Source organism: Vombatus ursinus, unplaced genomic scaffold (genome assembly GCF_900497805.2).
Source record: "Vombatus ursinus unplaced genomic scaffold, bare-nosed wombat genome assembly UNPS02014785.1, whole genome shotgun sequence".
Taxonomy (NCBI): Eukaryota; Metazoa; Chordata; class Mammalia; order Diprotodontia; family Vombatidae; genus Vombatus; species Vombatus ursinus.
The window spans coordinates 1,291,022-1,312,145 of record NW_020954563.1 but is presented as its reverse complement, the minus strand read 5'-3'; the positions used below and the strand labels follow the sequence as shown (position 1 = coordinate 1,312,145).

Here is a 21,124-nt window from a genome sequence, read left to right as displayed (position 1 = left end):
GGTCAGCAAACCACAGTCTGAGGGCCTCTTCCTGTTTTTGTATGACCCATGAGCTAAGAATCTAAAAAATTTTTTTTTAAACGCAGTAAAACTTTATTTTAAAATGTCAGAATTCTTAGCTTAGGGACAGTATAAAGACAAGCCACAGGCTAGATTTGGTTCTTAGGTCAGGCAGTGGTTTGCCAACCCCTGCTCTTACACTGTTAGAATCTGTTTGGATCCTGGCTCTCTTATCCAGTGTGTTAGCTATCTGTCCAGCTTTGTAACATCTGTGCATAGGATGAGCATGCCATCTCTGTTTCTATCTAAGTCACTGACAAAAATGTTCTAACACAGGGTCAAACAGATTCCAGTGGTACTCCACTGGAAACTTCTTTCCAAGTTGACATTGAATCGTTGACCTACTCCTTACCCAGTTCTGAATCCATCTAATTGTACCATCACCTAGGCCAGTGGTTTCAAACACAAATAGAAACAAATCACCATAGGGCATATTGGCTTAGAAAACCATGAATTAGGGGGCAGCTAAGTGGTGTAATGGATAGAGCACTGGCCCTGAAGTCAGGAGGACCCGAGTTCAAATCTGGCCTCAGATCAGCCACTTGACACTTACTAGCTGTGTGACCTTGGGCAAGTCACTTAACCCCAATTGCCTAAAAATAAAAAAAAAGAAAAAAGAAAAGAAAACCATGAATTAAACATTATCTATGTTGTATTGTATTTTTATTTATTTTGTTCAATATTTCCCAATTATTTTTTAGTCTGGTTTGATACCTCTGAGCTAGCCTCCATCTCTTCTTTTCCACCAGACTAGCATGAGATATTTTATCAAATAATTTGCAAAAATCTAGGTAAACTTTATCTACATGAATCTCCTGTTCTACCTGTCTCTGGTAAGCCTGTCAAAACAAAAAACAAAAAAAAGGAAATAAATTTAATCTGGCATGATTATTCCTTCTTTAAAAAAAAAAGTTTTATTGATGTCTTTTGTTTTTTTATATCACCATAGTTTCTTTCATTTTTCTTCTTTGAGAGCTATCCCATACAGTAAATAGTATTTTTTTAAGACAAAAAAAGAGGGAAAAATTAGCATAACTAATATATTGAAAGTCTGATTATGTGTGCAATGTGCAACATTTGAGGACCTCCCACCCCCTGTAAAGGGGTGAAGTAGGAGCATTTTCTTACAACTATTCTTTTGAGTCATTCTTGTTCTTTATCCATTTTTCTAGATTTACTGTTGATTTGTATGTGTGTGTGTGCATGCGAGGTTTTTCTTTCTATTTATATTATTGTTGTCATTGTGTATATTGTTTTCTCAGCTCTGTTTACTCTGTATCAGTTCATATAGATCTTTCCATGTTTCTCTGAATTCATCACATTCACATGATTTGTTCTTAATAAAGTCATACTGCTTCTCTGTGATTACTGTTTCCTTTTCCAGATGTTCCCTACCAATTTCTTTAATAATCTATCACAGAACTTTGCCAGGAATTGAAGTTGGAAGCCAATGGTTTTCAGACCTTATTCTCTTGTTTGTTTTTTAATCAGTACATTAGCCCTTCTCCAGTTCTGCAGTACCTCTCCCACTCTCTGACATATTTAAATAATGTGCTGTACATGTATGCGCGTGAGCGCGCACACACACACACACACACCCCCTCTACAGTTATCCCTTTTAGGGGTTAGGGATGCAGCCCTCACATGTAAAACTTTTTGGCCCTCCCTTCATACCAAAGGAAAAAAATCTGAATTTTTTCTTTTATGGGGTGTTTACAGTACCTTATTGTAAAATTTGGGTCTAAGTATTTGGTCATAGACTCCATGTCACCTGCTGGCCTTTGCATGTCATCTGCAGCTCCTGCGAAACTCCTAAAAAATTCCCACTTAATTTCTCATGCCATCCGCAACATGTTGAAACCTCAGTGAGGAAAGACATGATGTGGAAGGGATAACTAATGCATATATTTGTACACAGCCATTGAGGGAATTTGTTTTGCTTGATTATGCATATTTCTTTTGTGGAATTTGGTTTTCTTTCACTTTTTTCCACTGGGATGGGAGGAGAGAGGAGGAAAAAAAAATTTCTGTTCATTTAAAAAGCAGAGGTAGAGGGTGCTACAGATGTGGAATGTTGCATACACTTTCAGATAAGGTCACTGTATTATCAGTCCTGTTTTGTTACAAGCGATCTCTCACTGAATGGTGGTAATCCGTAAATGTAATGGGAAAACAAAACACCAATAAAACTTAAAAACACACATAATAAATATCCCTGTTGGTGGCTCAGCAATCACATTCATCAACTAGGTGACCCATAAAGTTCCATCTAACTCTGAATCTTAGGACTCTAAAGTCATTATTTATCAATTCATTTCCATTCAGCAAAGATACATTAAGCACCTATTGTGTTCCTTGGCAGGTTGACTCTCAATAAACTAGTGTGGATTCCTGTTGCCTCTAGGAGCAGATACAAAATGCTTTGTTTGGCATTCAAAGCCCTTTATCATCTAGCCCCCTCCTCCCTTCCCGGTCTTCTTACACCTTCCTCCCCAACAAGTGCTCTTTGATCCAGTGACACTGGCCTCCTGGCTGTTTCACAAACAAGACACTCCATCTCTTGGCTCTAGGCATTCTTTCTGACTGCCCCCCTGGCTGGAATGCTCTCCCTCCTCTGCTCTAACCACTGACATGCCTGGCTTCTTTTAAGTCCCAATTAAAATCCCACCTTCTATGGGAAGCCTTTCTTTAGCCCTCGGTTAATTAGATGAAACAGTCCCTGCCTCTCGGAGCTTGTCTCTTGCCAGAGGGCTACAGTTTGCACGCAGATAAGTAAATGCAAGGTCATTTGAGGCAGGAGAGGGTACAGACCACTAGGATGATCAGGCAAGGCTTTAAAGGAGTTGGCATGGGATGTAAGATGGGGATTCAGAGGGGCAGAGATGAGGAGGAAGTGCATTCCAGGTGTGAGACAGCCGGAGCACATTCATCACATGTGCATCTCTGAGCCCCAGCTGGCCCAGGTTCCCCATGGTCCCCCTAATGCTCTTTTATGGGGGGGACTGGTGATTAATGACTCTGTCATCCTCACCGTCTCCTTTTTCTGTGGTTACCACTGAAAGAGACCACAGCTCTGATCTCCCCACCTCCTGAGCTGCAGCACATCATCTCTGCCTCTTCTCTTCCTCCCCTCTCCCTCCTTCTCTAGCACACTGTTGTGGCTGCATTGATCCGTCCTTTGGAGAATGCCTAGCCCCTTCATTGTCTCCCTCAGCCAATCAGCAGAGCACCAGGCTTCACATGGGAAGGCAGTCCTGGCCCTGGCCCTGGCTCTAGCCTTTTCCCCAAGAGCTGTGTGGAAAGTGGGTCAGGAAGCTGGGAATAGCTGGGTAACCCATGACAACCGAGGACTCGGGCCTCCACCTTCTGCAGAGCCTCTGACACGGGGCGAGCTAGAGAGACAGAGAGAGCAGCGTGCATGGATGCTCGAACAGCTCTAGGCCTGGGGCTGCTGCTAACTTGCTCTGTGACTCTGCCCAAGCGCCATTCCCTTCTTGGAGCTGATGGTTGGATTAGATGATTTCTGGGCCCTTTCCAGTTGTGAAGTTCTATGCTCCAAGGACCCTCCCAGCTGTCACATGAAGTGTTTTGTTATAAGGTTCCCGCATTCTGTGTTAAGCAGGTGGCCAAGCCAGGCTCTGGGCTCATTGAAGGAGACTGTGTTCTCAAAAGCCCCTCTTCCAATGACCCAGAAACCCTTCTCCTGCAAGTTTTGAATATTTCTTCCTGCCTCCTTCCCCCCAGACCCCCAGCTTCACTCTTTGCTTATTATGTGGACAGAGAAATTAACCCTTGGAAAGGAATGTGACTATGAACCAATATGGCTGCACTGGTGGTTTACAAAGCATTTCCCTGAGCGTTTTGTGGGGATGATGCATTCAGGTCACTTGAGCCCCGGCCTGGGAAGGCTGCTGCCTCCTCTGGGAAGGGAGGGGGGAGGTTACTGTTGCTTCCCCCAGGTAGAAGTGCAGGGGCCATTAAGCTGGTGGTATGTGGCGCTGAACCTGGCCCCTGGAGAGGGGCAAGCATTTCTGGTTAATTTTTTTCTCAGGCAGACCTGGGACTTTCTTACCAATTACCCAGGGGGATTTATGAGGCTGCTGGGTGGGAGATGGGAGGTGGGGGTGGGCAGGACTCACTAATTCTTCATCCTGTCCAGAGTAGTGGTAATACTAATAGTTCCCATTTTGCTAAAGTACTTTCTTCACCTCCCCTTTGTCCCCCAGGGTTAGTAGCATAAATATCATTATCCGCATTTTTCTGAGGAGCAAACTAGGCTGGGAGAGCTCATCACTTGCTCTTGGTCATAGAATCATTGGATTCCAGGTGCAGCTGGTGTTCGAACCTGGGTCTCCAGGTCTAAAATCCAGCCCCATTTTGTTACCACTTCACTGCCTCCTAGACCTTGAACTGTTAATAGCAGGGAGCAGAGGTCACTTCTTTTTTAAAAATAAATCTTATTGACAGCTTTTGCTTTAATATCACCTACATTTCCCATTCTATCCCTCCCCTTATGCCTTGCCAGAGAGTTGCTTATGATAAAGAATAAGAAAAGAGAAAGAAAAAAAATCCTCAAAACTGACCAACATATCTAAAAAGTCTGACCTGATAATGCAGTATTCCACACTTATGGTTCCCCCACCTCTGCAAAGAAACAGGGGGAGGTGCAGGTCTCTCTTTTTAAAATAACTTGGTATTTTATACTTTCATTGTGGTAAAGTTATTCTTATCCCCATTTGACAGATGAGGAAGCTGAGGCCCAGGGAGGGGAAGTGACACAGTGAGTTAGGGATAGAACTGGAACTAGAACCCAGTTCTTCTGACTCCTGGCCTTGTGATCATTCTACTCAAAACATCTGTTTATCAAGGGGACAAAATCCTAGCCATCCGATACAAAGGTTGTTAAGCCTGGATTGGAGTGAGGGTCAAGGATGAGGATTTCCCTGCTTCCTTCACCCCTTCATTCCCCAGGGTTCCCCTGCTCCCAAGCTGTGGCTTTGGGTTTGGCCTGGCAGGTCCTCCATACTGTCAGGAGCAGTGTGACAGGTAAATCGCTAGAGTATCCTTACTCAGCGGTCCTGGTCTTGGCCACAGGCCAGTGCCTTGTCCTTTGTGTGCATAGAGACCCCCGGTCCCTTCTGGGAAAAAGGGCCCCCTTTCAGGATTCCTTCCTGGGGCTGACATCTCCAGCTGAGACCTCTAGTTGAGTGAGGAGTATGGTCCCTTTGCTGTCCCGAGATGAGAAGGGGCCTGGGCTCCTTGGTAGAGGCCCTGCTTCTATAACCTGTTTTCTCCTGGGCTCTTTTTGTAGGTGCCTATTGCCTTTCTGTCTCTGACTTCGACAATGCCAAGGGTCTCAATGTGAAACATTATAAGATCCGAAAGCTGGACAGCGGAGGCTTCTACATCACCTCCCGCACACAGTTTAACAGTCTGCAGCAGCTCGTGGCCTATTACTCCAGTATGTTTTTGTTGTGAGCTGGTCAGCTGTTCCAGGGGTAGGGACACAGGGATGGAGCGGTACCTCTGCTCTGCTCCCTTGGTCCTGGCAATGATGGTGTGTGTTGGGGGTGGGGTCTTATCTTGGCAAGAGGAAGAAGTGGGGGTCCTAGGTGAGGACTGAGCTGTGGGTGAGCCAGAGATGGACAAAGAAGCCAGAAGAAGCTCCCCTGCATTGCAGAGATCCCGGCATCCCCAGGGGTCAGTTGGCTAGACTTGTCCCTAGGAAGGCTGCTGCAGCTTAAGGGAGGAGCCATGAACCTCCCTGTGTGGCCGTGTGGTTTCTTGCACATCTGCATATGTGTATATGTTGTGTTTGTATCTATTTCTGTGTGCCCCCACGTGTTTGTGTGCAGCTGGATGGATGTGCATGGGCCTGTTTTTGTAGATTTGTGTATGTATCTGTGGGCATCTTTGTACATTGGTATGTGCGTGATTATGTTGGTTTGTATCTTCATGTTGTTCTGCATAACTGCTTATAGATCCTGGAGGGTTTGTCATCTAACCAAGTATCTGCATGTCTTCAGGCAGACCTGTGTTTGTGTATATTGCCATAGTAGTGTCTGTCTGCATGTATTTGTATATGCAGATACTTCTATGTGATTTTGCATACTTGTAAATCTGCATATGTTTTCATATCTCTCTTTTGGAAGCATGCCTACGTATGTTTTTATGCATGGGATGTGTGCTCTGTATCTGCTGTGTGTGTGTGAGTGTATGTGTGTTTGCATGTATGCGTGTATGTTTAGCAAGAGGTGGAAGAAGGAAGGGTCCCAGGACAAATAAACTTTCATCACTTTAATCGAAATCTTGAAAAGCTAAGGAACAGAATGCAGGGTGTGGGCTATCTTGGACTTTATCTCTGATCAATTGTCTGGCCTGTCCTACTTCCCTTTCTCCCCTTTACTCTTCCAGAACATGCTGATGGCTTGTGCCACAGACTCACCAATGTCTGCCCGACATCCAAGCCACAGACCCAGGGCCTGGCTAAGGATGCCTGGGAGATCCCCCGGGAGTCCCTGCGCCTGGAAGTGAAACTGGGTCAGGGCTGCTTTGGAGAAGTGTGGATGGGTGAGAGCTCCCTCCTTCCTTGCTTCCCTTCCTCCTCTGTCTTCTGTCCTTCTTCTTCTCTTTCCCTTTTTGTCTCTGATGCCAGATGACCCTCCCTTCTGGCCTGGTCAACCTCCCCACCTAAGCCACAGGAAAAATACCTAAACCCTCCACCTTAGCCTGGAATATATACATCATTTCTTTCCTGCTGCTCAGGCATATGGTTTGATCTTCTAATTAAGTCACTGCAGGTCAAGTCAGTAAAGCTGTATTAAGCCCCTACTGTTTGCAGGACCTGTAAGAGGACACCTTGTGTTGAGGTCAGAGAAGTCAGCTGGTCTGACTTGAAATGAAGGAAATTAAATCAGCTGAAATGAAGGAAATTAAATCAAGAGCTGGCTGGGGAGATGAGACATGCACACAAGTCCATGGGCCCAGTCCTGTTCATATCAAGATCTCTCCTGGCCATCTTCCCTTTGCTCAAAGCTACCCCCTTCATAGAGACCCAAAGTCCCTCTTGAATAATCTTCCTAGATCATAGCTCTGATCACATCACTCCAAATGAACTGCTTCTTCTCCTATCTCCCCCACAGCAATGACCACCAAGGTCTAAACTTCTTAGCCTGGCATTCAGTGCCCTTTACAATATGGTTTCATTCATCTATTCATTGAACACTTATTCGGCACATAGTATGTGCAGAACACTGTGCTTGGCACTTGGGGAGAGGGGAGGTACAAAGCTAAACTAAGCCATGGCCTCCATCCTTGTGGCGTTCACAGTCCGAAAAAGAACTAAAAAAGTCTCTGTGCTTTAAATATTTTTTAAAAAATTAAAAGAAAGAGGGGGGGAAGAGATAGTATTCCACGTATAAGGAACAGCATAAGCAAAATGGAACAGTTGAGAGTATATAAGGCATATTACAGGAGTAGAAAGGAGTCCAATTAGGTTGGCTTTCAGAGGGGATGAATATGAAGTATGTGAAGGTAAATTGGTGTGAGATTTGTGAAGGTCTTTGAATGGCAGGCAGAAGAGCCTGAACTTTCCCTGGGAGGTTATAAGGGAGTTACTGACAGTGTTTGAGCAGGAGAACACTGTTGCAGCAGTCCAGATGGGTAGCAATGAAGGCCTATACCAGCTAATTAATGTGCTCAGTTTTGTATGTGTTCAGTTTGATATGCCTGTGGGGTATTCAGATAGAGAAGTCATACAGTCAGTTGGAGGTGCATGTCTGGGATGGAAAAGAAAGGTTAGGACTGAAGAACTGGAAAATCTACCTTGAGATGTTGATAGCTGAAGTTATGGCAATGAACGAGATGGTAAAGGGAGAGGATGTAAGGAGAGAAGAGAGGAAAGACTCTTGAGGAAAACCAACCAATTAAAGGGTGAGGAAGAAGATGGGGAAGGAGCAAAGAAGACAGAAAAGAAGCCATTAGAGAAGTAAGAGAAACAAGAACATGGTGGCTCTGAAACCCAAGGACAAGGGAAAGTAGTCAATAAGAGGGGGTGCCCAGCAGTATCAAGAGCTGCAGAAAGGGCAGAGAGGATAAGAATCAAAAAAGCACCATTGATCTGGAGGTCAGTGATGACTACACAGAGTAGTTTAGCAGACTGGTGAAGGTGGAAGCCTGGTTGCAAGGAGTTGAGGAAGTAGAGTTATTAGGTATGGACAATTTTTCTCATATGTTCAGCAGTGATGGGGAGGAAAGAAACTGAATAGTAGTTGGATAGGATAGAAAGGTCAATGGTCATTTTTTTTGTCAGTGGTCATTTTAAAAGGAATTGGAAAACCTCAGCATGTTTGTAGGCAGCTTCAAAGGAGCCAGGAGAGGAGAGACTAAAGATGCCCAAGAGAGAAGGATGGCTGTCACAGGAGACTGAAAGGAGGGAATAGGATCAAGTGCCCGTGAGTAGAGGGTTACCTCCCCTTCTGTGACCAGAGGGAAGGAGAAGCGAGGGAGTGATGATGCTGAAGTCTGAAGAGTAGAGGAGGGCAACTGATGGTTGTCACTATCTTCTCTGGGACCTTAGATCTAGGCCTCCATCTCTGACTACCTGCTTGACATCTCCATCCGGAGGAACCGTAGTCATCTCAAACTCAACATGTCCAAACCCAAACTCCTATCCGTTCCCTTAAGCCCATACCTTCTTCTAACTTCCCTGTTTCTGTTGAGAGTTTTATCCAGGTTTAAAACCTCAGAGTCAATCCTGACTCTTCATTCATTCTCCCTCTCCTCCATCCACTTCATGTACCTAATCAGTTGTTGGATCTTGTTGATTCCACCTTTTCAATGTCTCTCAGCTCTCCTTTTCTGAGCAGATCAGGGTGGGCACCCTCTGGGGGGGCACCCTTCCCTGAGCCCACCACTTCTGAACCCTCAGGGACCTGGAATGGCACCACCAGGGTGGCAATAAAGACCCTGAAGCCTGGCACTATGTCCCCAGAAGCCTTCTTGCAAGAAGCACAGGTCATGAAGAAGCTTCGGCATGAGAAGCTGGTACAGCTGTATGCTGTAGTGTCTGAGGAGCCCATCTACATCGTCACAGAATACATGAACAAGGGTGAGCTGCAGGGCAAGAGAGGAAGCCATAGGGCAGAGGGCTGGCCATGGGTCAGTTACGCTGGGTCTGACAGCAGTCTAGATGAACTATGGGAGGCAATGGGCATGTGGAAAGGTGACTGATGGAGCAGTTGAAGAGAGGCAGTAGGTCTGGGTTTAGATCCTGGCTCTCACCCTACATTCAGTTATGTGATGTCAGACAAGTTCTTTCCTCGGTTTCCTCACCTGTAAAATGAAAAGATTGAACTAGATGGTCTCTGAGATCCCTTCTGGCTCTAAATCTGTGATTTCATGGTCCATTTCTACCTTCAATTTGCTCATTTGTAAAACGGTGATTGAACTTCCTTTTGGTTCTACATCCTATGATTTTAGGAGGAAATACAAGTAAATTCTGGATTTGGACAACTTAATAGATGACATTCATAGAACAGATCATTTTATAGAAAAGATTCACCCCCCTGCCCCCCAGATCTGAAATGGAGAGTGAAGTGCGAGTTGGAACAAACAGTTTTCATTTGCTGCTCGACATGGGAGTGTTTCGTTGGGCTTCCAACTGAACAAGCCTGACTGGACCCGGCCCAGAGCTGCCCTCTGTGCTGACCCTGGGACCGCATCAGACCGTCCTGACATTCTCCAGACTGCCAACCTAAGGCAGTCTTTTTTTTTTTTCTTCCAAATCTCACCTGTGTCTTAATTTCCCCTGAAATCTCTTTAAAATAATGAGTACCCCAGGGCATTCACTTGATTTTCATATTCCCTGTCTTGTAGAGTCATGGGACACAAAGTCCAAAGGGATCTCAGAGATCCGACAGCCTCATTTTATGGAGGAGGAAGTTGAGGTTTCCAGAGAAGTGACTTGTCCAAGGTCATGTGGCTGTTTAGTAGCCAAGCAGGGAATCAAACCCAGGTCTTCTGCCTTCTGACTTCCAGTGCCTTTTTCTATGACATCTGGGTTCAAATTACAGCTTTACTAGCTATGTGGTCTTGTGGAAAAATAATTTTCCATATGGGGCCTTAGTTTTCCCATCAGCATGAGAGAGTTAGATGATCTCTGAGGTGCTTTCATTTCTAAATCCTATGAAACCTGTGATATGAAAAGCAAGTTCCTCCCATTTCCTATTGAGGAGCCATGAGACTGACACCTCAAAAGTTACCCTCCATTAGGACCCCTTGTCCTGTGCCCCAACTGGCTTCCCTGTCCTATGGCCAAGGCTGGGGCACCTTTCTTCGGCTTTGGGGGTGGATATTGGGATGAGGAGGCTTATGGCCACCCTCGATGAGAACTAGGCTGCTTCTTCCCACAGGGAGCTTGCTGGACTTCCTTAAAGGTGACATGGGCAAGTATCTTCGGCTGCCCCAGCTGGTGGACATGGCTGCTCAGGTGAGCTCAAGGAGTAATCCAGAGTCCTGTGCACCCAGACTTCTGGCTTATGTGTCCTCCCAAACACTGCTTCATATTTAAGGTTTAGCCCAGGTTCCCTCAGGCCATTCTAGCTCAGCATGGCTCCTCCTCCTCTGTAAACTTGTAGGAGTGATTGTTTGAGCCATTCATTTGAATTGATTCTTTTAGAATTTTGAGCTTGGCTGGGACTGGGGCTGGCTCATGGAAGAAGTCAGTGTACATGTTGATTGGCTGAGAGGCAGTGAGGTATTGCAGAAGGGATGGTCTTGGATTCAGAAGACCTGCCTTTCAGTCCATGCTTTGCTATTTCCTAGCTGAGTGACCTCTTCTCTCGACCTGAGTATCCACATCTCTAAAATGAGCATAATAATATTTGCCTTGCCTCCCTAAGGGAGCTATGAAGTGCTGGATAAGGCTAAAAGTATTTTAGCAATGTGGGCTATTGTAATTACTATTGATTCAAGCAATCCATCATTAAGGATGTATTAAGCACTTACTGACTGGATGGAATTCAAGGAACAATTACTGTACTGTAGGGGATTCAGATATATCAGACCTGGTACCCATCCAAAGAGAACTTACAGTCTAGGAAAAGGGCATACCCTTAGGAAGTGGTTAATGAAGACGAGGGGCACTTGTGGGGGTCCAGGAGCCTGAAGATTGAGCCTCAGTTCTGCCACTGATGTGCTGTCAGTTGTTTCTTCTCACTGGGGCTCAGGTTCTTCCATCTTTAAAATGAAGGTTTAGACCCGAGTATTTCAAAGGGCCTTGGGCAGTCAATTTATCTCCCTGGGCCTTACTTTCCTTCTCTGTGAAATATGGAGAAATAGAGGGATCTGTAAGGGCTCTTCCACCTCAAAATCCTGTAAGTAGGGAATGGAACATGTACAACAAGACTCGACCCCTCCCAGGATGGCCTGCCTCTGGCTGCTCTTAGCTCTCTTCCTTTGCTGGGTTAGCTAATGGGGACCCAGCTATTTGTTTTAAACTTCAAAACCTGCCTCCAGCTGGATGCGTGAATGAGTTCGATGGCTTGAGTCAGAAACTGAGAGGGGCCAGCATGGCCCTGGTTAGGGCTCTCCCAGAAACATGGCTTTTACCTACAGATTGCATCTGGTATGGCCTATGTGGAAAGGATGAACTACGTCCACCGAGACCTCCGGGCTGCCAACATCCTGGTGGGAGAGAATCTGGTATGCAAGGTGGCAGACTTTGGGCTGGCTCGACTTATTGAGGACAACGAGTACACTGCCAGACAAGGTATGCAGGCCCCACGGGGAAGGAAGGCATCAGCAGGCTGGTGCAGCAGAGAGGGCTGGGGTCAGCAGGCCTAGGGGCTGCTTCAACGTCATCACCAACTTGGGCGACTCATTTGCCCACTTGGTCTCCTCCTTTACGAAACAGGAATAATAACACCTATCCAGTTTACCAAGAGATACTGACCTCAACCGAGGCAGTGGTCAGTGATGGTATCTTGGAGGAGGTGAGATTTGGTCTGATTTTGAAGAAGAAGCAAAGAGATATGGATTAGAGGTGGGGGAGGGGAATGGAAGGTTATGGCAGATGCAACAGATGCACCAGTGGGGAAGCAAGTTAGAGAGCCATGTAGACCAGTGGATTTGGCGTGGCTGTGGATAATTTAGGTCATGTCTTTGGGGACCATTTCCATCTTCAGAAAGTGGGAGAGTTGGGCTAGATAATCTTTAAGGCCCTTGCCAACTTTAATTCCCTGCCTTACTAATAAATTCCCTAACTCACCATGTGATGTCATGCCAGTCACATCATCTCATCTGTGAAACTAGGACAGAAACACTTGCCCTCACCTACTGACTAGGCTAAGGGGTCTCGTGAAGACTGAATGAGATAATGGACCTGAAAATGCTTTGAAAAGCTTGGAACAAGCTCTGTTCCAAGGTGACACGTGTATACCATTAAGGCTGGTCATGATGAGGGGGGAAGAGCTGCCCTTGGGAACCATACTTGCCATCCTACTATCAAGGAGCCATCACATTCTAGAGGAAAGAGTCCTTACTGACACATACAGGTATAGATAAGATACATAGTAAGGGTAGGTACAAGGTAACCTTAGAAAGGAAGGCACTAGCAGTTGGGCTGGGGGTCGGGGCAGGAAAGGTCACCTGCGAAAGGTAGTGCGTGAGCTGAGTGTTGAAGGAAACCAGCTATTCCACGAGAGAAAGGGGATGAGGGAAAGCCTTCCAGGCTTGGGGAACTGTCACAGTAATGGCACAGAGACAGGAGAAGCTGCCTAATGGGCCAGGATAATTAAGCCCTAGGTGCAGGAAGGGGAATATTTTCTAAGAAGATTAGAGAGGTAGGAAGGAGCCACATTGTACAGAACTTCAGATGCCAAAGGATTTTGTACTTGATCCTGGAAGTGATAGGAAACCAATGGGGTTTATTGAATAGGAGAGGGAGGTGACATAGTTCAATCTGTGCTTTAAGAGAATCTCTTCAGTAGCTGAGTAGAGGATGCTTTGGAGAAGGGAGAGACTAGAAGCAAAAGGACTGAGAGGCTATTGCCATAGTCCGGGCGATACATGATGAAGGATTGAACTACAGTGGTTGCCAGGTGGGTGTAGAGAAGGGGACATTTGTAAGAGATGTTGTGGAAAGAGAAATGATAAGGTTTAGCAACTGTTTATTTACCTGGGGTGAGGGAGTGAACAGTCAAGGAAAGCTGTGGAGGGGCTCCCCTGGGAGGGAGCTTGGGCTAGATGCCGTCTGATGCCCCTTTAAACTGTGAACGTGTGATTCTGTAACATCTGTTTAGCCAGGAAGTCCCCAGCCTAGGTCCCCCTAGGGACAGAGCAGCTTCTCTTTCCTCCCTTACACACCTTTCTCCTTTAGGTGCCAAATTTCCTATCAAATGGACAGCCCCAGAAGCTGCCCTATATGGCCGATTTACCATCAAATCTGACGTGTGGTCCTTTGGAATCCTGCTGACTGAGCTGACAACCAAGGGTCGAGTGCCCTACCCAGGTAAGTAGAGTGCAGAGTTCTGGGTGGGTGTCAGCAGGGCTACAAAAAGGGACCGCCCCAGTTGGTACCTCCTGGACCAGCATGCAGCCAAAAATGAACAGGTACAATTTATCTTGTGTATCTGTGCTTTTGGTTGACCTGGCTTTTCTGGTCACATAATTCCCTTTATCCTTCTCCCACTCAGAAGTTACTTCTGGCACTCTTGCTAACTTAGAAAAGTCATGAGTAAGAATAAGTTAGAACGTAATCTTTCGTGAAGAAACTTGCATTTTTACAAGTGGCAATGCCTTAATCTAAGGAACAAGTGAAAACCAAATGGTGGAATTATAGGCACTGGCAAGAATACGGGTGGGGGTCAGGAAGAAACTGCCCAGTGACTTTGATATACCAAATTGTCCTGAATATGACATCCACCTAGGTATGGACAGCATCACCTTCCCACCCACCCCCCAAAAAAAGTCTTTTTGAGAAGAAAAAAAAAACCCAGATATACTTCAGGGAATCCATGATTTCAATGAAGTATGTGTTCTCTTCATTGACATAGCTTCGTAGACAGTCTTCATGGGTGGCTATAGACAGAAAAATGTATCCCCTAGTGGTCAACACTGAAAAAATAATTGTTATTAAGAAAGTTGCAGAGATAGATGGTTGAGAAAGGGTTAGGAGCTGTGCATACTTGGTCTTGAGTAGTCTCTACCAGGCATCACTGGCAAATTATCAGACTTGTAATATGCTCCAAAGGGGGAAAAATTACCAAGAAGGGAAATAAGACCCCAACATCCAATTGTCACTAGGTTAGTGGCAGATAGATTAAAAACCAACTGGAGGGGCAGCTAGGTGACGCAGTGGCTAGAGCACCGGCCCTGGATTCAGGAGGACCTGAGTTCAAATCCGGCATCAGTCACATAACACTTACTAGCTGAGTGACCTTGGGCAAGTCACTTAACCCCACTGCCTAGCCAAAAAAAAAAAAAACTGGAGTAAGATTATTGACCATCCTCAAGTTTTCTCCATGCCCTATTTGAGGAAGAAGGTGTGGCCTATATTCAGAACAATAGGGTGAATGCCTGAGACCAGCCCTATCATCAGCTGTGGGCTCCCACTCCTCATCAGGCTAGAGCAGCCTAGAAGGCACTGAGGAAGGATGGCTTGGTTCTGGGGGTGCCTACAGACAGGGGTTGTGTCCTGGGAAGAACCTGAGGCAATCAAGATGATGATGTGGCATCCAGAGTGGTGCTGTCATACAGGCCTGATGTCCCAGATGAGGGAGGTGATGGTCCCTCTGTCCCGTGTCTGGGTCAGAGCACATTGGGAATTTTGTGTTCAGGTTTGGACACCAGATCTTAGGAAGGATGTTAGCACGTTTGAAGAATGTTCAGGGCAAAATGGTAAGGACCATGAGGAAACTGGAGATCATATTATAAAAGACCCTAGGGGTGTTTGGCTTGGAGAAGGAAAGCTTTGTGGTTATCTTTATCTTCAAGTACTTGAAGGGCTATCCCGTGGAAAGGGAATTAGACTCGTTTTACTTGGCCCCAGAAGGCAAGACTAGACTGGATGACCACACGTCAGCAATGCTGCAGAGTAGAATCCTTTCAGGTAGGGACGTTTGCTTTAGAGGCTTCTGTGATTTCATCTCTGTGATTCTAATGGACTCAGTGTCTAGAAGAAAGGAGAGGGCATCCTTCTGCCCCCTTCAGTTTTCTTCCTCTCACCCTCGCCCACAGGAATGGTGAATCGGGAGGTGCTGGACCAGGTTGAGCGAGGATACCGGATGCCCTGCCCACCAGAGTGCCCTGAATCCCTGCATGACCTCATGTGCCAGTGCTGGCGAAAGGACCCTGAAGAACGACCCACCTTTGAATACCTGCAAGCATTCCTGGAGGACTACTTCACATCCACAGAGCCCCAGTATCAGCCTGGGGAGAACCTATAGAGTTGGGCTGGGGCCCTGGTGCCAAAGACTCCCTCTTGTTCCTCAGGATTGCCCTGAGGGCTTGCTGGGCCAGAGGCCTATCCAGCTGAGACCATGGTGCTGTAGCTATGGTGGGCTCTTCCCAGAGCTTGGGCAATGGGCCACTTCTTCCCCCCTTGCCTGGCCAAAGGGACTTGGTCACCCCCTCCCTGCTAACAGTGATGATGATTTTGCCCTTGAGGTGAGCAGCAGTGAGGTGGTGGCCCCAGAGCTGCCAGTGATGGAGCTGAAGGGCTGAATGTCTGAGTCTTAGGCCTACTCTGCCATGGGCGTTCCAGCCCCTAGCCTCCCTCTGCTCATTGGGAGGATGGAGGGACCAGATTCTTGGAGCAGCAGATCTCAGGCTGACAGCTCAGCACTGAAGGTCAATGTGGGCACTGAAGACCCCTTTCCCTTCCCTAATTGTCCTTTGTCACTCACTCCCTCCTTCCCAAAAAAACCATGTTACCTTTCCTGGGCTAACTGCCTTGTCTGGTGTTACCAGCCAGTACAACAACAGGTTCTTACGGAAAAAAAGAGCTTGGGGCATTTCTTGGGTGGATTAGGGATGGTCAGAGCCTTTTCTGCTCACAGCTGAAAAACTGGGAATAGCCTCAGCCCTTCTGAGCCACATCTAGCTCAGCCCAAAGGGCCTGGAGCCTGCCCAGATGAGGGAAAGGCCCATATCCGGCTCAGTGCAAATCAGGTTGCAAATATCAGTCTTCCAGTCCCTGTCCAGTCTAGTCTCCTTCCTTCAACAGTTAACACCATAGGACTTGTCCATTAGAAAATCATGATGAAGATATCTTCTTGACATTTTCTGGGACCTCACGTTGAGGACTTTCCTCTTCCCCTTGAAACTGGTCGAACATTTCTAAGGATGCTTTCTCTGAGATTCCTCCCATTTAATGTTTGGCTGTGGTCGGCAAACTTCTGCTCAGTGTTTAGGCCTAGTACCTATCAAACCCTTTCCCCCACCTGTTGCTGATTTATTTATTCCCAGCTTCTTGCTCCTGAGCTGTCCAAAGATCCCCTTTTCAAGTTGAAGAGCCACCTTTCACCCAGGGGTCCTTCAGGGCTGCAGGGCTCATTCCTTTCTCTCACCTTTCACTCACATACTCTTCCCTGCCAATCCATGGGGGTAAGAGGTCTTGCTGCCCCTAGCCACTGTGCTTGAAACCCCTTTGGGAAAGGTTAGCCCAGGAATCTCCTTTGCATTAGAGTTGGCCTTTTCTCCCCAAGAGGGACTAAATCTTACAGAGCTCTAATAGCATGTTGGAGGACCCAACCCATCATAGCTTCACTCTTCACCTCCTCATAGATCAGCAGCAGCTCCTGATCCTTTGGGGCTGCAGGCTTTAAAGTGACTTCCCTCCGATCTTCCTTCCCTGGTTCCAGCCCAGTCCAATGTCTCCAGGGCTCTAAATGAGATGCCCACTGAGCACTGCGCTCCATCATTAAAGGCTGGTATAGAATCCTCACTTGATCCCTCCCATGCTTTCCACTCCTTCCCCCTCCTCAAGAATGTTCTTCCTCCAGGGTGGGGCTTCTAAATTGGGGAAGAAGGAGGTAGAATAGGGGAAGAACCAGAAAAGTCTGGTTTTTATCACAGAGGCAGGACAGAGCTGGGGACTGGTCAGCAGCAGTTAGTGGTCTAAGTCCATCACAGTTCTCTTCCTATTCTGAACTCAGTCCCTGTTATCCTTAAAGATTTTTTTTCCAATTCTGACCAGGTGACTTCAGGCTCTAAACACAATACAAAGCCACAGAATATCAGAACTACATCAATTAGTCTAATGACCCCATTTTACAGGGGATGAAATTGAGGCCCAGAGGAGGGAAAAGAACTTTTCCCCTCACAGAATTAGTGAATTAGTGGCAGGAGTGGGACTTGAGAATCCTGAAACATGACAACAGCTGGAGAATCTGACAGCTTAAAACCTGTTTCCAAAGCTGAGAAAGTGATGGCCTTTGTTCCTGGGAGATGGGAACGGAAACAATGACAAAGATGACCAGCAACGCTCTCAGCCCCTCCAAGGTGGTGCACACCAGACTATTCTTAGCACCAAGTGACCAAAGGTGCTGGTTGAGAGGGGAAACCCAATATGGCCACAGAGAAATCGGGGGAGGGGGAGAGGGATTGGGATTGGTGTCTTTTTGTGTGGGGGAACAGGGGTGGGGGGGAGAGTTTTTTTTCCATAGTCTCCGAGTTGGAAGTGACCTTAGAAGTTCTACAGTCCAGCTCCCTGTCAGTATCCCTGATGGAATTATCCAGCCTCTGCTTGGAAACCAATGACAGGAAACTTGCTCCCTTTAAAATAATTTAGATGTGCCGAGAGAACTTGGACCCGCTCTTCCAGCTCATGAGATAGGAGGAAAAGTGGTGGGGCCTGGTGGAAGGAATCTAAAATCTGGCGACAGAAACAACTGTCAAAGATAAGGAACCTCGCCCCAGAGTCTTTCCTGGGTCAGAACGCCACCTGACAGGGGCCTGGCATTTCCTATAGACCCTAAAGCCTCACTGCCATTTTTGGCTAGGTCTTCCTCATTCCTATCCCTCCTTCACCCTCACCCCCAGCCCTAACCTCCCATCTTCCCATCAAGCTTGTCTTTCAGGCACAGACCCTGACAAGGTTGTTTATGCTGATAGCAACAGGGGGTGGAGGGAGCAGCATTTCCTCAGAAATTTTGCAAAAGAGGTCTTCAAAAGGTTGGGAAGCCAAGGTTGCCATGTGTGCGTGTATGTGGGTGCATGTGTGTAGCTGTGTGTCCATATTTAACATGTAAAAAAATCCTTTGGGGAACATTGTACATTACCTTTTTCCTATTTCACATCCCCCAGTAATAGGCCCAGTCAGTCATCCCTCCCACCTCTCAGTAGTATAGCAATAATGACCACAGGCACCCTGGGGTTCACTTTCCCTGTGCTGGGTCAGTCCAGTGCCTGGGGCTGCACACCTGGGGTTAATCTCTCCAATCTCTGCACCAATCAGCTGAGAATGCAGGCTCAGGCCCAGGGAGCCCCAGGAGGAGGTGGCTGGGATTCCTTGTGCCAACCAGGCCTTGCTTATATGAAAGGGCATTGGCAATGGCCTCCCTAGATGCCCCAGCCAGTTCTGAGGGTTTCACCACTTCCATTCTTCAACCTCCCCTACCCCCAACCAATAAAGAGGCAATTTGTTACCTAATGAAACTGTACCATAATGATTGCTGTCACTGTCTGGATGCTCTTTAGCATTCCTGTCCTTCTGAAGGATTCAGTCCCTTACTACAAGAAGTTCTGAAGCTGTCATTTTTTAAAACAGTGTTTTGTAAATTCCAGATGACTATGCAGAGGCCTTGGGGTCTCTCGCCCTCACCCTGGTTTGGCCGTGTGTAGCCTTCAGCCTTGGTGGGAGGTGGGGAGGGAGGGATGTTTTGAGAATTGCAAAAAGGTGGTTTGTAAATACTTTGCATTTTGTCTGATTAAACACAAACAGACCTCACTGGTGCAAGATAGTGTATTTATGTGTGTGTGTGAGAGAAGAGGGTGTGTGTACCTCTGTAGGCATGTTTGTGCCCATTTGTACACGTGTTGCCTCCACTATCAGTCATCCTCTCTGATACCTCACTGTAATGACCCTGGGTTATCAGAGGCTATACCGGCTCATCCAAAGCTTCTGCAGGCGCCACCAAACTGAAAAGTCTTTAAATAAGGGTCTGGTTGTTATCTGAGGACTGACCTGATTAAGTTCTAAGGCACCTCCGAGGTGGCTACAGCATCTCATGAAAACATCCCTGCACTCTGAGATCTGTATCAGGGTAAGAGGATGAGAGGCTGATGAAATCTCAGATCCTTAAATATATCGAAGGTTACTGTGCATAAGAGTGCATCAAATGGCACAATGGATAGAGCACCAGCCTGGATTCAGAAAGACCTAAGTTCAAATCTGGCCTCAGACACTTGACACTTACTAGCTGTGTGATCCTGGGCAGGTCACTTCACCCCATTGCATCGAGAGAAAAAAAAAAGTATGCACCAAGCTCACATGTACACAGTACCTTTGTGCCAACATGTTACCTGTGTGTTCACTGGCATCTGATTTTAAGACTCAGAATGTCAGAACTCGAAAGGTTTTTGGAGATCATCTCAACCTCCTGAATTTTTCAGGGGAAGTTGTGAGTTGTCTTCTGGCTTGTCCTGGGGCAACCTAAACTATTAAGGAGGTCAAGCTGTCAGGCCAGGTCTTCTCCTTGATAGGGTGGAGTTCTTAGGCTGAAGAATGCCAAATCTCTGGTGCTTTCTTTTCCCCCTTGCTCCATAGCCTTTCCAGCTCTGACTGCCAGTAGGTTTATAACAGAAGGAGTGGGGAAGGCAGGGTGTAAGGGATCCCTGAGGATTTCAGTGAGGCACTTAACTCCAACAGTCAAAGAGAATGTCTAAAATTTAGGCCCTGGCAGGGGACCAGCCAGAGGTGGGGAACCTGCGGCCTCAAGGCCACATGTGGCCCTCTAGTTCTAGTTTTACAGAATGAAACCTTTTAAGGGGATTTGTTCTGTGAAGTTTGGATCCAGTCAAAGGGCCACACTTGAGGACCTAGAGGGCCACATGTGGCCTTGAGGCCGCAGGTTCCCCACCTCTGGCTGGTACCCTGCCAGGGCTTAGTCACTATGGAGCTCCCTCTCCAGACCTTCCTGGCCTGGGCGCCTCTGATTCTTATTTCTTTTTCCCTCTCCCCATTCCTTTTGAGTCCTCATATCTTCTTGTTCCCCCTAATCTTTCTTCTCCATTGCTTCCTATTTCCCATTTCTCTTCCCAGACAAGCAGATAATGGGAAAGCCCATGATGGATACTCAGACAAGACTGGGACTGAGCCAGGGTTCAACCACTTCATGGAAAGACTTTCATTAAGAACTTACTGCATACTGAAACTGTTGCTGTGAAAACAAAACATGGAAAGGAGGTCACAGCGTAACAGTCATACTAAGCCACTGATTCTCACCAGCAACAACTCCACATGACCAAAGTCTGGGTTTGGGGGCCCTTGTCCTCATTACTGAAAAGAGGATAGCGTTTAACATCAGTGACCTTCAAAAGGCATTTCGTTCCTTTGTTCCTTCCAGTTTCCTCTGTAAAATGTGGATAATTAATACTGGCCTCCGTATCTCATGTAGAGGAGATAGCTTGGCACAGTAACAAGAGCAACAGCACCAGTGTCAAAGGACCTGGGGTGAGATACCCCCCTCTCACAATGGCCTTAGAAATGTCGTTTAATCTCCAGTTCCCTCACCTATAAAATGAGCGAGTTGGACTAGTCCTTTGCTACATGAAGGATGGAGAACTCTAAGGTCCCCTCTAGAGTTATGATTCTATTATCCATTTTGGGAGCTATATGGATGTGCCTAGGATAACTGGTTCTCCTCCCCTCCCATCTTGTGGTGCCCCCTGGTGGGGGCTGTTGGAATTCAACAGACAAAAGTTATTTCTCCTACTGGCCACATCTCTACAACACCCTAAGAAAAGTGTATAAGCTTTGTCTGAAAGATAGAGAGCCCAGGAGAGGATTCATAGCGAGACCTTACAAAGTCTTGAATTCAGAAGTTTGAAGGTCAGGGAGGTC

General features: G+C 46.7%; 1 protein-coding gene across 4 annotated transcripts in view; it reads left to right on the top strand.

The window, feature by feature from the left end:
- The window catches only part of SRC (SRC proto-oncogene, non-receptor tyrosine kinase), an 84,053-nt gene extending 65,044 nt beyond the window's left edge, over positions 1-19,009 (top strand). For all 4 annotated transcript variants that reach the window (XM_027867112.1, XM_027867113.1, XM_027867111.1 and 1 more), the window contains 7 exons: positions 5,372-5,521; positions 6,475-6,630; positions 8,990-9,169; positions 10,473-10,549; positions 11,677-11,830; positions 13,439-13,570; positions 15,298-19,009. In XM_027867112.1, the coding sequence (XP_027722913.1) occupies positions 5,372-5,521; positions 6,475-6,630; positions 8,990-9,169; positions 10,473-10,549; positions 11,677-11,830; positions 13,439-13,570; positions 15,298-15,506 (1,058 nt within the window). In that variant the 3' untranslated portion in view covers positions 15,507-19,009. The remainder of the gene's footprint in view (positions 1-5,371; positions 5,522-6,474; positions 6,631-8,989; positions 9,170-10,472; positions 10,550-11,676; positions 11,831-13,438; positions 13,571-15,297) is intronic.
- The last annotated feature ends 2,115 nt before the right edge of the window (positions 19,010-21,124 follow it).